We start from the raw sequence: 14,869 nt of genomic DNA, 5'->3' as shown, positions 1-14,869 counted from the left end.
TGTGTTAATAAAAAGAAAAATATTTCCAGTAAGGTGGCCGACTATTAATGTACCTTCAACCTTTTACACACCTTCCAAAACCATTGACCCTTCTGTACTGTACCAGACAATGTTATTATCAATGGCTTGTCTAATAAAACTCCTATCATTGCTGTTTGTGGTTGTAAAAATTGTCATAAAAAGGAAACAGAGTTTTTAACTGAGTCAGAAAAATAGCCAAATGATCTGTTCTCATAGATGTAGTCCCAGAGCTCTTTGAAATCAAAAAGACCATATCATATTTCTTATGAACTTTTTGATGAATAAATGGGCTCGGAGAATCAGTTAGATATGACTCATAATTTAAGTCAAAGAACAACCAAAGCCTCAGGCTCAGAAAGCAGACCTGTTGTCTCAAAACAGACTCAAGGAAAAGGCTTCACAAAAGATCATTTTAGTTTAGTCATGTATGGAGCTGCATCAATAGCTAAAAACCGAAACTGAAAACATTCTGTTCAGAGTGCAGTAACAAGATTCCTGTTAGAAGGCCTTGCCAAAATATTCACGCCCTATGGACCTTCGACATTTTGTCATATTAAAACTCTTTAATAAGATGATTTGGATTTTAGGTGATAAACCACAACTACGTAGTGCACAACTATGAAGTAAAATAGAATAAAATATAAAAATGAAACCCTTAAAAAATACATCAATTTGGCCTCAGAAATCATGTAATTAGTTAGTATTTCACCTGTATGTAATTTAATCCTATTAAAATTCACCTGTTTTGTAAAATCCTAGGAGATTTGTTAGAGAACATTAGAAAACAAAGAACATTATGAAGCCCGTGAAACTCAGCAGACAGGTCAGTGATAATGCTGTGGGGAACTCCAAAGCAGGGTTAGGTTAAAGGGCAAAATCCCAAATTTTGTACATCTAACAGAATCAATCCATCATCTGAAAATGGGAAGAGTATGACACAGTTGCAAACCTAAGACATGGCCCTCCGCCTAAATTGACAGGTAGGGCAAAAACAGGATTAACCAGGGAAGTAGCCGTGAGGCCCCCTGGTAACTTTGGAGGAGCTGCAGAAATTTACAGCTCAGATTGGGAAATCTGTCATAGGAAAAATGTTTAATCTAGAACTCCACATATCTGGCCTAATTGAAAAATGGGAGAAGAAAGTCATTGTTGAAAGAAAACCAAAAGACATCATGCTGAAAGTTGCCACTAGCAGTAAATGGGACACAGCAAACGTGTAAGAAGGTGCTCTGATCAAACAATGCCAAAATGTAACTTTTTGTGCTGTATACAAAACAATGGCAGAGTACCTTTTTCCACTTCCGCCTCTCTGCCTGCTCAGACGCTTTTCTCCTAAGTTACCTGCTTGCTTTCATTCTTTTACTCCTAACTTTTTATCTCTTAGCCAAAATTATGGAAATATTGGACTAAAACAACTTCTTACCAGCGACTCCCAAGGATTCTTATTATTATTTTATTTTTTTAAAGGATTTTGATGTTTTTATAATCGAACTCGAAAGCAGGACAAGTTGACGGCAGCTAATCAGCACAAAATGCTCCCCTCATAACAGAGGACTTCGACAAACCTTTACAGAAATTGGCTGTTTTGGAGATGAAAATCCACTGACTAGAAGTGAATGTGGAGGTGAATATGGGGTACAACGATGATTCAACTCTGCCTGTGATCCCAAACAGTGACAGCCAGCTCAACAACTCAGCTGGCAATCAGAACACTGAGAATAAACCTACCGGCAGACCCCCCTGGCATGTTTTAGGCGCATGCCCAAAAAATCAAGGTGGACGACTCACTGGAAGATCTCAGCAATTAAATAAATTAGAATGGCCAGAATAACAGAGAAATGCCCCCATTGCCCCTGTGAAAAGGAGACTTTGACAGCGAGCTGCTGTCACAACAACTGATAGGATTGAGACAGCTGGAAATAATGGAATTCCCCTCCAAAACAGATTTGCTCCATTACAGAATGAAAACCAGGAAAATGATCCATCTTCTGAGAATAATAAAAGGTTTGAGAACAACCTTCATTCTAAACAGTCTTCTCCTAAATTGCCAGAGAAAAAGCGCTCCACCAGACCAAGAACCCTAATAGTGGGCAACACAGCTTTGGATGGGATTAAAAACTTCTGCAACAAGAAAAACACAGAAGTTATGATTGGTACCAGTAACGTGGTCTCTGATATCTCAGAGAATATTCTTGCAATCACAGAAAAGCATTAAAATGATTTTCCTGACAGAGATCTAATGTTCATACATTGTGGAGCCATGGATGACGTGGCTAAGAAAAAGTCAGAAAGACTGAAGGAGGATTTCACTCGTCTTCTGAATATTGTTGGAGGTCTCAATATCAAGGTGTTTCTCAGCGGACCCTTTGCACCGATTTTCGGTGGAGATGAGATTTTTTCGAGACTTCTGATGATTAATAAGTGGTTGAAAAAAACATGTGCCACCACACCTGTGAACTTCATCGACAACTTCAATATTTTTTGGGAAAAAAGACAACTCTTCAAGCAAGATGGTTTCTGCTTGAACAAGCTGGCAGCCAGACGTCTCACATCTAATCTCTTCTATTCAGTAAATAATCCGCCAGCAGCTTCGACCTTCAGCAGAGAACATGGAGTATCAACAACAATGATAACGCTGCCTCCAACAGCTCCAGCAGAAACAACCGGCCAGTTGGCTAAGAAAGAGAGGTCATCACAAAAGGTCTCCCTGTCGAAATCCACAGGAGAAGTGGACGCCCCCATTATACCCCCCTCCCCCCAAACCCAAACCCAGACTGCAAAGAACTCTCCCATCTCCCCACTGAGCCCGCTTTTTGCTTTACTGGATTCTGATAACATGAAAGGAGCTCTTCAGACCGGGACCCAAATGGCTCCCGGTCTTTTCCATTCAACACCCCCTGTGGCCGAGGCCCTGCTACTAAACCAACATCATCCAAATGCTGCAGACCTCCACCACCTCCTAATCTATCTCCTCCTAATCAGGACCTTCAAATCACTTCTCTGTGATACAGTCTGGGCCCCCAGTGGTAACTATCAGAAATGAGCATGTCCAGGAAAAACTTGGGCCCCTAAAAGGAGATAGTTGTAAAATCTCTGTGCTTATACGTGACAGAAAAAACAAGGCCAAAAGGAAAAGAGACAGTAATAAACAATCAACAAAAGCCATAAACTGTCAGGTACAACCAGACACAGAGTTAATATCAGCAACTAAGTCATATAAACTGGCTTTACTGAACATTAGATCTCTGTCAGGAAAATCATTTTTAATCAATGACTTCATTACAAGACCACAATCTTGATGTTGTGTTTTTAATTTATTTAATTTCCCTTTGGGATTAATAAAGTATTTTTGAATTGAATTGAATTAACAGAAACATGGTTACATGAATTTAATGAAGCTCCCATTCTGATAGAGGAACTACAATTTTCTTTGTGAGAGCAGACAGCAAAGAAAAGGTGGAGGGGGGGTCACTTTGTTTAAAGATTTATTAGAGTGTAAAAAAGTATTTCTGGGAAAATTTGACTCTTTTGAATATTTGGCTCTCCAGGTAAAGAGCCCGGTCCGAACCATGTTATTGAATATTTATAGGCCTCCTAAGTCCAAAACAAACTTTATCAGTGCTTTTAATGAGCTTTTATCTGTGATATGTGTTGATTATGACTGTTTAATTATTGTGGGAGACTTCAACATTCATATGGACAATCCTGAAGACAGAAGTGCAATAGATCTATGTGACACTCTTGGAAATTTTGGTTTGACTCAACATGTTAAACAGCAAATGCACAAACAGGGACATATTTTGGATTTGATCATCACTAAGGGTCTAAACGTTTCCAAGGTATCTGTAACTGATGTTGCCCTATCTGACCACTTTTCTGTTATTTTTGAAAGCATCATCTGAAATGACTCAGTTTGCCAAAGAGACATGATAAGAAAACGCATCTTTAAGGACGGTGCTGCTGAAACCTTTTACCAGATTTACTCTTCTTCCTCCACTTTGCCTTGTAACACTGTAGATGAGCTGGTAGACAACTTTCATTCTAAAATCTCGGACATCATTTATTAAATTGCTCCAATTAAAGTCAAAGTCGTTTCTGGGAAGAAAATGTCTCCATGGAGAAGTGCTCCACCAGTCAGAAGTGAAAAAAAGGAGTGTCGAAAAGCTGAACGCAGGTGGCGAAAGACTGGACTCCAGGTTCACTATATTATCTATAAAGAGAGACTATACAGATATAACCTACAACTGAAAAATGCAAGGGAGTTTTCTTTTCTGAGATCATCAGCAAACACAAAAGCTAAATCCACAAAAAATTGAATCACGAGGGCTGAATGCAAATACACACTACACTTTTCAGATTTTTATAATATGCATTACGTTGTGTTGGTTTATCACAAACAAATTCTAGGAACTGCATAGAAGTGAAAACATCAACAAAAACTATGCTTGTACAATCAATCTGTGTTTTTTGTCAGAAAGATGATAACAAATTGATCCAGACAGATTTTAAATACTTATGTGGATGATAAACTTGCTTTTTTTTCTTAACCAATGAACTTTATAGTTTGACTTTTATAGAAGACAATTTTAAAGGGATTAATCCGTTTCATATTTGAAGACTATGTTTCCGTCTTTACCTTCTTAACTTCCAGCAGAGGTCAGTGTTGCTCCACATTTGGTTTCAGGGCCTCAGCAGCTACTTAAAGGATTTCTCTGAAGGCTCACAAGAAAAACACATTCTCCCTTTAAAAGCACTGCACAACTCAATGTAGTGACTTTTTTTCAACCTGATGATGATTTGCTAATGTATTCTGCTTAATAGCCTCAACACGTCTGCCAGCATAAATTACAAAACAAACAACCCAAAATGTGGTTTACCTCTTGAATCCTCTAGACACCACACAAAACCAGGTGTTCCTTGAGAAATTCATAACATGCTTGGTTGACCTAGGCAAGGCTTGCACTGTGATTTGCTTGGTCTGGGTTATGTTATCGTTAAAGTTAAAGTTGGGTGAAGACTGCCTAGTTTATGCTTTTGTTGAGTTAAATACATTGCCATTTCTATTTTCCTTTTCATAAACATGTATGTACATATAGGCTACTTGGCCATTCTAGTCAAATTTTCAGACTAATATTGTCAGATATAACGTTTTCAAAACCTTTAAAGCAACAATATCATTATAAAACTCAAAAGTGAGCTGCAGGGAAGAGGTAAGAAAAAAAAATCCAAATCCGATGAACATAAAGTAGATAAAGTTCATCCAGATTGTTCTTGTATACATTTTATCTTTAAAGATCCTCTGGATCGATTGTAAGACCATGGTGTCTCTCACTGAAGTTCTGAATTATTAAGCCTGTTTGCTGGACCTCTGACGGCACCTCTGACGTCGCACTAGATTTTATTTGGTGGTATCAGAATAAAGAGGGCTGATTTATTCCAATTTTTACTGACAAAAAAAAAAAAAATCTGACAGCTATGTTCTTTCACTTCACACTTTTTGGGTAAAATTCCTCCAAAATATAATTAGGATTTGTGGTTGTAATTTGACAAAATGTAAAACGGTTCAAAGGGTTTGAATACTTCTGCAGAGCACTGTAAACATGTTTTAATGAGAGAGCAACCCCCTTATCTTATAGGCAGATTAACAGTGTATATGCGTCGTTTCGTTCAATTGATTTCGGAATGACAGTTCTCAAACAGCCCTAAATCGGCGCTTGTTTCCACTTGTCTTCACCCCCTCGACTTTTCCAGCCTTCTGTTTCGATTAGTTTTGCTTGCGCTCCTGGTCGTTTAGTACGCCTGCGCCGAGGTTCTGGTGACTGAACGAACGTCTGACCTGAGCGGCGTTTCATGACGCGTCTTTGATATTGGTGCGTGAATATTTAAGGTAAAATTAACTTTAAAATTAACATTTCTGTTACTGTGCTGAAAAAAAGTCTAAATTTCTTTCAGCAGCATTTGCCACTTGTTAGCCCAGACTCAGTATAAAACCAAGGGGTTGATGTCGACGCGGTGCCGCTTTCTGCTTATCGAGGCCACCGAACCTGTCATTCCAGTTATTGTTTTACTGGAGGACTCGGAGAGACAAAGTTACTGAACATGAAGTAAACATTTGAAATTATTGTAATGGTTCCCTGCTACGCCTTTCGGGTAAATTGTGGGTTTAATTACGTCACAGGTGTATGAAGGTCAATGATTAATTGGTGTCGTAGCGGTTATAACTATTACAGCTCGTCTGTAGCTTTGCACCAAGCTACTTAACGGTCGCCTTACAAAGATACTCAGTCAGTCATTTTCTACCGCTTATTCCATAGTGGGTCGCAGGGGAGCTGGTGCCTATCTCCAGCAGTCTATGGGCGAGAGGCAGGGTACACCCTGGACAGGTCGCCAGTCCATCGCAGGGCAACACACAAACAACCATGCACACACTCATAGGGAAATTTAGAGTTACCAATTAACCTAACAGGCATGTCTTTGGACTGTGGGAGGAAGCCAGAGTACCCAGTGAGAACCCACACATGCACGGGGAGAACATGCAAACTCCATGCAGAAAGACCCCCGGTCGGGAATTGAACCCAGGACCTTCTTGCTGCAAGGCAACAGTGCTACCAACTGCGCCACCGTGCAGCCTCAGTAGAAAATGTTTTCTTTTTGTCATTGGTTTTAAATTCTATCACACAAAATATTAAGCGCAAAACCTAACAAATAATAACTGATAACGACACGGGTGCTTAAAACAAAGACATAATTGACATGTTTAAAACAGTGGATTGTTTTTGAGGTCATCTTGTTGTCACGTAATTAATACTTCTTAGCAGCATGTTTGCAAATAGGAAAATAATTTAGTCCATTTGATTTGGCCTGAACTAAACGCAGAAAATATTTAAATAATTTATCTGATTAAATAGCTGCCGTTAAATTTTAGGCTTCACAAATATTGTTTTCTCTTAAAATGTAAAAAAAAAAAAATACAACAATTTAAATATAGGAAAAATACGTGTGCAAGAACCCATTTATTTTACAATATAAAACTACTACTACTACTGCTAATAATAATAATAATGACAATGGTAATAGTTGTAGAAATTACATGGGTATTATTAAATGTTAATATTTCTATTGCTAATAATACAGTAACTTGCTTTCAAAAGTCTACACACCAAGATTTTTCTCTAATAATGTAACATTTATTCTCCACAATTGAACTTTGTTCAAATCTGTCAAAAGGAATGAATAAATGAATAAAAATGGTAAATGGCCTGCACTTGTATAGCACTTTATCAAGTCCCCTAGAGACCCCAAAGCGCTTCACACTACAATCAGTCATCCACCCATTCATACACATTCACACGCTGTCAGTGGTGAGTTACACTGTACCCACAGCTGCCCTGGGGCACACTGACACTGACAGAAGTGAGGCTGCCATACACAGGTGCCACCGAGTCCTCTGACCACCATCAGCAGGCAAGGAGGGCGAAGTGCCTTGGCCAAGGACACAACAACTGAGACAAACAGAGCAGGGGTTCATCACCAGACGGGGTGATGGTGAATACATGTTTATATAACGTCGTTGAAGCTCTTGGCCTTTTCAGGTGTGTCAGATTTAGGTCTGAAGTCTGGTTCGGCCATTCCAGAGCTTTGATTTTCCTCTCATCTTTATGTTCTGTTGGATTGGATGTATACTTGGATCACAGTAATGATAAAAATCTCTCTTCTAGGAGACACCACAAGGTTTTGGGTCAAGACTGATTGGTTTTGAAACTATTCAGAACTTCACTCACCCTGACAAAACCCCAGTTCTATCTGAAGAAAAGTAACCACTGAGCATGATGCTGCCACCGCCATGTTTATGAATATTGTGTTGTGTCTGATATATGTTTGTGCCAAACATACAGTTTGGAATAATGGCCCAAAAGTTCATTTTTGGTTTTGTTTTGGGTGTTTTTTCTGCAAGTCTGTCTTGCAACCCTACTCCTTATTCAAGAAATATGAAGCGTACAGCTGATTATTGTCACAAGTAGAACACAACCAGCTCCTTCGGTGTGGCTGCCAGCGTCTTCAAAGCTGCCCTGACCAGTTCTAGTTTCGTCTTTAATCATTTTAGCAGAAATGCACAGTTTTTGTCACTTCTGCTCACATGTATATAAATTACTGTGGATTTTTGTTTGTTACTCTTCTGCTGAAGGACAGCTGAACTTTATGTCAAGTTAATCAGATTTGCTTCAATTGATGGCAGGTGTAAACTAAGGAAGACTGGATGCTGAATCAAATGGTGCTCCAACAATAGGTTAAAAGGTGTGCATATGTTGACATAAAGGTTATAGCTGGTAGATATAACCTTTTTATAGATATTTTTTCCTCCAATGATTTTATATATATGTCACTTAAACCCAACAGGTGTGTGAACACTTTAGAGAGTAGCTTTGTTATTGAAAAATGTGTACATATTACTTACATTTTGTATTCATAACACTCCTTGCAATTCTCCATCTTTTATGCTACTAATATGTTTTTCCACAACGACGCATACGTGTCCACACCCAAACACGCCCGCACACTACTATTCAACCACAGTGCTACTTTCTATGATCCCCATAATCGTTTTGTTTGTATATAATCCTACCCCCCGGGAACCTCCACATTTTCTGGTGTTTACTGTCGTCGGTTGTCACTAAATGGTTCTTACCTGGCGGAACATTTCAGGCCAGGTTTGGGTCTTGTTGGGACACGCTATGGGGCAACAGCCGCACACTGAACAAAGCCATTAAATAAACTTTTGCATAAGTCTCTTTAAAACTATGTTTCTGTTAGATCAGGTAATTTAGTACCAATATTTTGCAGCCACTAACTTGCAACAGAACACACTTTCTACCTGCTTCCAGTCACCACAGGAGCAGTGCCCATGCATTGCATTTAGATTTTTTTTATTTTGTTTTGCAGATATGTCTTCAAACTCTTCCTTGTTTTGCTAGCCTCTCTATTGGCTGGTGTTCTTATCTTTTCTCCCTCCTTTTTCCTCTAAGTTATAAATCGCAGTGCCCCCAACATGTTTTGAGTTATTTGCCGTTTCACTCCGGATGAGCTGAAGCACGAGAGAGGATTTTTTTCATCTTTTGCCAACAGAGATAAGTTAGTGAGATTCTTATTTCTAAGTTGTTTAGCTAAAGAAGCCAGATTTGTGTGTGTGTGTTTTTTTTTTTTTGGTATTATAATTTATTCTAGGTTATTTAGATTGTAGACATGTTATTTGTTTCTGTGTGTTTTGTGTTGATGCATGAGGTTAGAGTGCAAGAAAACGAAGTTCCTAAGACTTGTTGCATTTTTACCACCAGCCTGAGGTGTGAATTTTTTTCCCCCTTGTTAGTCTTACAACTCTGTCAAATGAAGTGCTCCTTGAAGGTGAGCAATAAACTGAACTTGGATCAGTTTACCCTGCTTAGAAAAAGACTTGTTTTCTGTGTCTTCCAGTGAACTCTTGAGGGTGTGTGTAGTGAGAGGCTCAGACTTTTACCACCATGCTGGCTCTGTCCAGATGTTCGGCAGCTTTGAGGTGGAGGCTTCCCCTGCGTTGCTCTGCCCTCCCTCTGGCGAGCTCCTCCATCACAGCCGGCTCTCAGTTTCTAACGAGCCAGATCACTCAGTTTCACCAAAGCAAAACCAGAGCAAGTCCTGATCCAAACAAGATCACATCAGGCAAGAACCTATGTGTCTGCTGCAACAATTAACTGTCCTGTGGCTATGCAAAATAACACTTTTATTTGGAAACATGTATGACCTACGCCCAGGTCATACATGTTTCCGACGTTTTCTCCTACTTTGATGGTTGGAAGAGTTGTTTAAGCCAAGTTAGTGACGTGAAAAGATAACTTCAAGTTCACAGTATTCAGATTTGACTTTCTGAGGATGCAGGTAATAATTTATTGCAAAGAAAATAAGATTAGGTTGGCACAACTAATTAACTTGTGTAATTAACTGACAGATCATTTAAAATAGGTACATTTCAGTCCAACATGTCTGTAGTCCAATACAAAGGGAAACAGAGGGTTAGCTGCCTTGAACGGCTTTTCATGAAACATGGCAGCCACTGTCAGTCATCTGTTGTGTAGCCAAGCTTTTTAGTCTCATAAGTGAGGTTTAGATTTCGATGAGAGATGCTGCTGGCAGGAAGGAAGGACCGCAATCACAGACTGAAAAAACCATGGAACCCAAGACGGCGGTGGCTATTATTCATCACCTGGCCTCAAAGAGGTTTAGGTTTTTCTTATCCAAAAAGATTAACCAATGAAAAACTTTGCATAAATGACTCTGCAAAGAAAAAGAGTTGTGAAGCAGTGGCCCGCTCTCTCTTATCATGCTTTTGCCGTGTTTTGCTGCAGTGTCCGGATTGGAGGGGGAGCTGTTCGGAATGGGGATGTGGTCCCTGGGTCTCGGGGCTGTCGGAGCAGCCCTGGCTGGGATCTTCCTGGCTAACACTGACTTGTGTCTTCCTAAAGGTGCAAACGCATCACTGGAACACCTCGAAGATGCTGACCTGCGTTCCACCACAGATGGTAGGCTGCTGTCAGTTCAGCCCATTAGAAAGTTATTCAAGGCTTCATGCAATGCTTTGTACATGCATTCCTTTCAAATCACTAGGGGTTGCAGATTGTGTCATTTTAATGTGAGAGTAACATATTTGTGTTTAATAATGACCAGTTTGCCTACAGTATACTGAAATTTAAATATAAAAATCATTGGCATAATGCATAAGAACTTTGGGGTATTAATGATGTGTTTGAACACTTTTTCCCCCAGGGTAGTATGATAAGACAACACATTACTTCAAATATATTTAACACAATAATTGGCCTCCCATATTTGCATTTAGTGCAGATTTGATCTAATCAACAGGGGCTCGGGTATAGACATACCAGGGCTGCAACAGTATAACCAGCCAGATCTATACCTGAAGCCTGTTAATGGCTACCAAAATATTTCTCCAAATATTAGTGGGGTGTATGCAAATATGTGACCCTGTGTTGAAAGTTTTCACCGTATGCAGATTGAAGAATATCTTTTTTTCAATTTAAATTTAAACTTGCACGCCCAACTTTTGTTTTTAAAGTGTAATCAGGGTGTTGGGGGTATAATCACACCAAAGCACAGATGTAACACCCCAAAAAAGAATGGTTCAACGGCATGATTAAAATCCTAATCCTGATATTCAAGCTGGTGATGAGGGCATGTAAACTTCTGATCAGCAGTCTAGACATAATGCATGTTGTTCATCATTACAACACATGGTTGCAGCAAAAAGAGTCTTTCTTTTTGTCTGCAGATTCAGAGGTTATAAAAGCGAAGAGCCTGTGGCAGAAGAATGGAGCTGTGGTCATGGCCGTGCGGCGGCCTGGATGATTTTTGTGCAGAGAGGTAATGTTAGACTTTGAGACTTGAGGTTCTTCTGCTTATATACAGAGTATATGTTAGTTTAACTTCATGTTTCTCTATCTGTAGGAGGCCTCTGAGCTGTCCTCTCTGAAGCCCCTGCTGGAAGCGCTTGGGGTCCCGCTGGTCGCTGTGGTGAAAGAGAACGTCGGCACAGAGATCCAGGACTTCAGGCCGCACTTCGCTGGGGACATCTATGTAGATGAGAAGGTTCGCAGCAGCACCACCAACGTCATACTGAAAATCTTAATGTTTTGACAGTAATGCCTGTCACACCCCTCATTTTAAAACCGTCTTGGCGACACAGCGAGTATAACAATCTAACTTTTGATAAATTGTTCGAAAAATTAACATCAGATTGGAAGGAGAGCTTCAAAAGTCTTGGGATTGGATTAAGTTCTGGACTTGGTTTGTACATAAATATGCTTTGATCTAAACAACTCCATTGTAGCTCTGGTCGAATGTTTAGGGTCTGTGTCATGCTGAAAGGTGAACCTCAGACCCAAAGTTTCCTCACAGTCTGTATTAAGCTTCATCGTCCTACCAACTCTGATCAGGTTCTCTGTCCCTGCTGAGGAAAGCATTCCCACAGCATGATGCTGCAACCACCTTGTTTCACGGTGGGGATTGTGTGTTAAGGGTCATGTGTAGTGTTCATTTTCTACCACACAACATTTTGCATGTAGGCCAAATAGTAAAATATTGGTCCGATTTAACCAGCGCACCTTCCTACATGTGTTTGCTGTGTCGCCTACATGGCTTATGGGAAACTGCAAACAGGAAGTGTGCTATTGTAAGGTGATGATCTGTGGGCAAGGATGCTTTTTCTGAGAATTTCGCTAAAATCATTTCTGGTTTTGCCATCGTTTTTATAGAATTTTCTTTACTGTTTGCTGCTTTTTTCTTCACCTAGCTGACCTTAACTGAATTTGATTTCAGAAACATTTCTATGGGCCACTGCAGAGAAGGATGGGAGGCTTAGGCTTCATCCGCCTTGGGGTGTGGCAGAACTTCATCCGGGCCTGGAGGTCCGGTTACCAGGGTAACATGAACGGAGAGGGCTTCATCCTGGGCGGAGTGTTTGTCATCGGACCTGGAGATCAGGTAGTCTGTCCGCCACCTGAACTTGTGTAACTTAAAAAAAAAAAAAAGAATCCTTCTTCTGAGTCATGTTTGGTGTTTTACAGGGAATCCTCCTGGAGCACAAAGAGAAGGAGTTTGGCGATAAGGTGGACACTGCAGACGTCCTAAAGGCTGCGCAGAAAATTGTAGCAGTGAAGTAGTTTTTGTAGCATTAGACAGACAGCAGGAACACTGGTTTAGATCAAAGCTCAGATGAACAAAAATGCTGTGGTCAGTATCTGTTTACATTGACTAATATCGCAATACACCTCTGTCTTTTGCACAGTAATTTGCTTTTGGATATGAGCCCTGAGAAACAGAGAATGAATGTTTCACAGATTATTTTTCTAATTATTGATCATTCATCCAGCTTATTAAAGTAAGGGACTTTCTTTCAGGTACTATAATCATATGATATAGGACCACTCGAAACCACTTATTCCAATCTAAAGGCTTGATGTCATATTTAAGTGTTATTTTAATTTATCAGTCCCTCATATGGTGTCTCTGATACAATTGTCCTGGTCTGGCACCTGAATGTCCTTGGCCATTGAAGACAGCAGTGTCTGGTTTGTGTGTGTGTGTCTGTGTGTGAAATAATGACAACCCGACTCTAAACTCTGTGCTGAGAGGAGCAGGTTTGATGCCCAAACACACACACGCACACACACACACACAGGTTGAGCTACTGTCCTCATGTGTAAGGAGTGTTTGAGGTGCTTGGAACAGTTTTCTTCTCGCAAGGGTGTTTTAATGAGTGATAGAGACAGTTTGTACCTGGAAACCTTCCTAGCTGTAGATGAATAAATCATCACTGCATCCAGGGTGCCATTGTGTGTTCATTTTATTGCAGCAATGTCAGTATTTATAGATGCAAAATAACTTTGTAAATCTAAACCAAACATTTTTCAAAATATATATTTAAGAATATTTTGCTCCACCTTATTGCAACAAAATTGTAATGATCTTTTTATTAAGTCAAGTCAAGTTTATTTATATAGCGCTTTTCAGCAACAAGGCACTCAAAGATTTTCCTGAAATATTTCAATATAATATAGACAATCCTAGTTTTAAAAAAGTCTTGGAAAAACCCTGAGGTTTGCATTTCTGTCAGCTTTGCAAAAACAATCATTTGACTTGGCTTAGTATATGTTCATATCAAAATGGAAATATTGTATACATCAGTTGAAATTTGTAGCCTGTGTAAGAATCCTGCTGTTTTATACTTTTAGTGAATCCTAACATAAAAATAAAATGATCAAAATAGGGACACCCCGTCAAAACCCGTGTCTGTGCTCAGTGAAAATATTCAAACCGCTTAAGTTTTTAACATTTTGTCACATTGCAACCACAAATTTAAATTGATTTTATTGGCATTTTATGTAATAGATCAACTCAATTGTGAAGTGGAAGGTAAAGTGATACATAAATTTACTCGTACTCGTCGTCTTCCGCTTATCCGGGACCGGGTTGCGGGGGCAGCAGGCTCAGCAGAGACACCCAGACGTCCCTCTCCCCAGACAGCTCCTCCGGGGGGAGCCCAAGGTGCTCCCAGGCCAGCTGAGAGACATAGTCCCTCCAGCGTGTCCTGGGCCGTACCCTGGGCCTCCTCCCGGTGGGACGTGCCTGGAACAACTCCCGAGGAAGGCGTCCAGGAGGCATCCGGTATAGATGCCCGAGCCACCTCAACTGGCTCCTCTCGATGTGGAGGAGCAGCGGCTCTACTCCGAGCTCCTCCCGGATGGCAGAGCTCCTCACCCTATCTCTAAGGGAGTGCCAGGCCACCCTACGGAGGAAGCTAATTTCAGCCGCTTGTATCCGCGATCTAGTTCTTTCGGTCATGACCCAAAGATCATGGCCATAGGTGAGGGTAGGAACGTAGACCGACCGGTAAATCGAGAGCTTCGCTTTTCGGCTCAGCTCTCTCTTCACCACAACGAACCGGCACAGCGCCCCCATTACTGCGGCAGCCGCACCGATCCGTCTGTCGATCTCCCGCTCCATTCTTCCCTCACTCGTGAACAAGACCCCGAGATACTTAAACTCCTCCACTTGAGGCAGGAACTCCCCTCCAACCTGAAGAGGACAAGCCACCCTTTTCCGGTTGAGAACCATGGCCTCGAACTTGGAGGAGCTGATCCTCATCCCAGCCGCTTCACACTCAGCTGCGAACTGCCCCAGGGCATGCTGTAGGTCTTGGCTAGAGGGGACCAGCAGGACCACGTCATCTGCAAAAAGAAGAGATTAAATCCTCTGGTCCCCAAACCAGCCCCGCTCCGCCCCTTGGCGGCACCTAGAAATC

The 14,869-nt window shown here is 40.7% G+C and overlaps 1 protein-coding gene across 5 annotated transcripts; it reads left to right on the top strand.

Moving 5' to 3' along the window:
* The first annotated feature begins 5,781 nt into the window (after positions 1–5,781).
* Positions 5,782–13,391, top strand: selenou1a (selenoprotein U 1a). Of its 5 annotated transcripts, none has more exons than XM_047350859.1 (7): positions 5,793–5,908; positions 9,490–9,714; positions 10,398–10,571; positions 11,339–11,430; positions 11,515–11,655; positions 12,385–12,549; positions 12,633–13,391. In XM_047350859.1, the coding sequence occupies exons 2-7, from the start codon at positions 9,537–9,539 to the stop codon at positions 12,726–12,728; spliced, it is 846 nt and encodes a 281-aa protein (XP_047206815.1). In that variant the 5' UTR covers positions 5,793–5,908; positions 9,490–9,536; the 3' UTR covers positions 12,729–13,391. The 5 variants fall into 5 exon arrangements, with proteins under 5 accessions (XP_047206818.1, XP_047206815.1, XP_047206819.1 ...); XM_047350860.1 differs by lacking the exon at positions 5,793–5,908 and adding an exon at positions 9,036–9,150; XM_047350862.1 differs by lacking the exon at positions 9,490–9,714 and having other exon boundaries at positions 5,782–5,908.
* Positions 13,392–14,869: the final 1,478 nt, after the last annotated feature.

The sequence above is a fragment of the Girardinichthys multiradiatus genome, chromosome 22 (genome assembly GCF_021462225.1).
Source record: "Girardinichthys multiradiatus isolate DD_20200921_A chromosome 22, DD_fGirMul_XY1, whole genome shotgun sequence".
Taxonomy (NCBI): domain Eukaryota; kingdom Metazoa; phylum Chordata; class Actinopteri; order Cyprinodontiformes; family Goodeidae; genus Girardinichthys; species Girardinichthys multiradiatus.
This window is presented reverse-complemented; position numbering and strand designations above follow the sequence as displayed.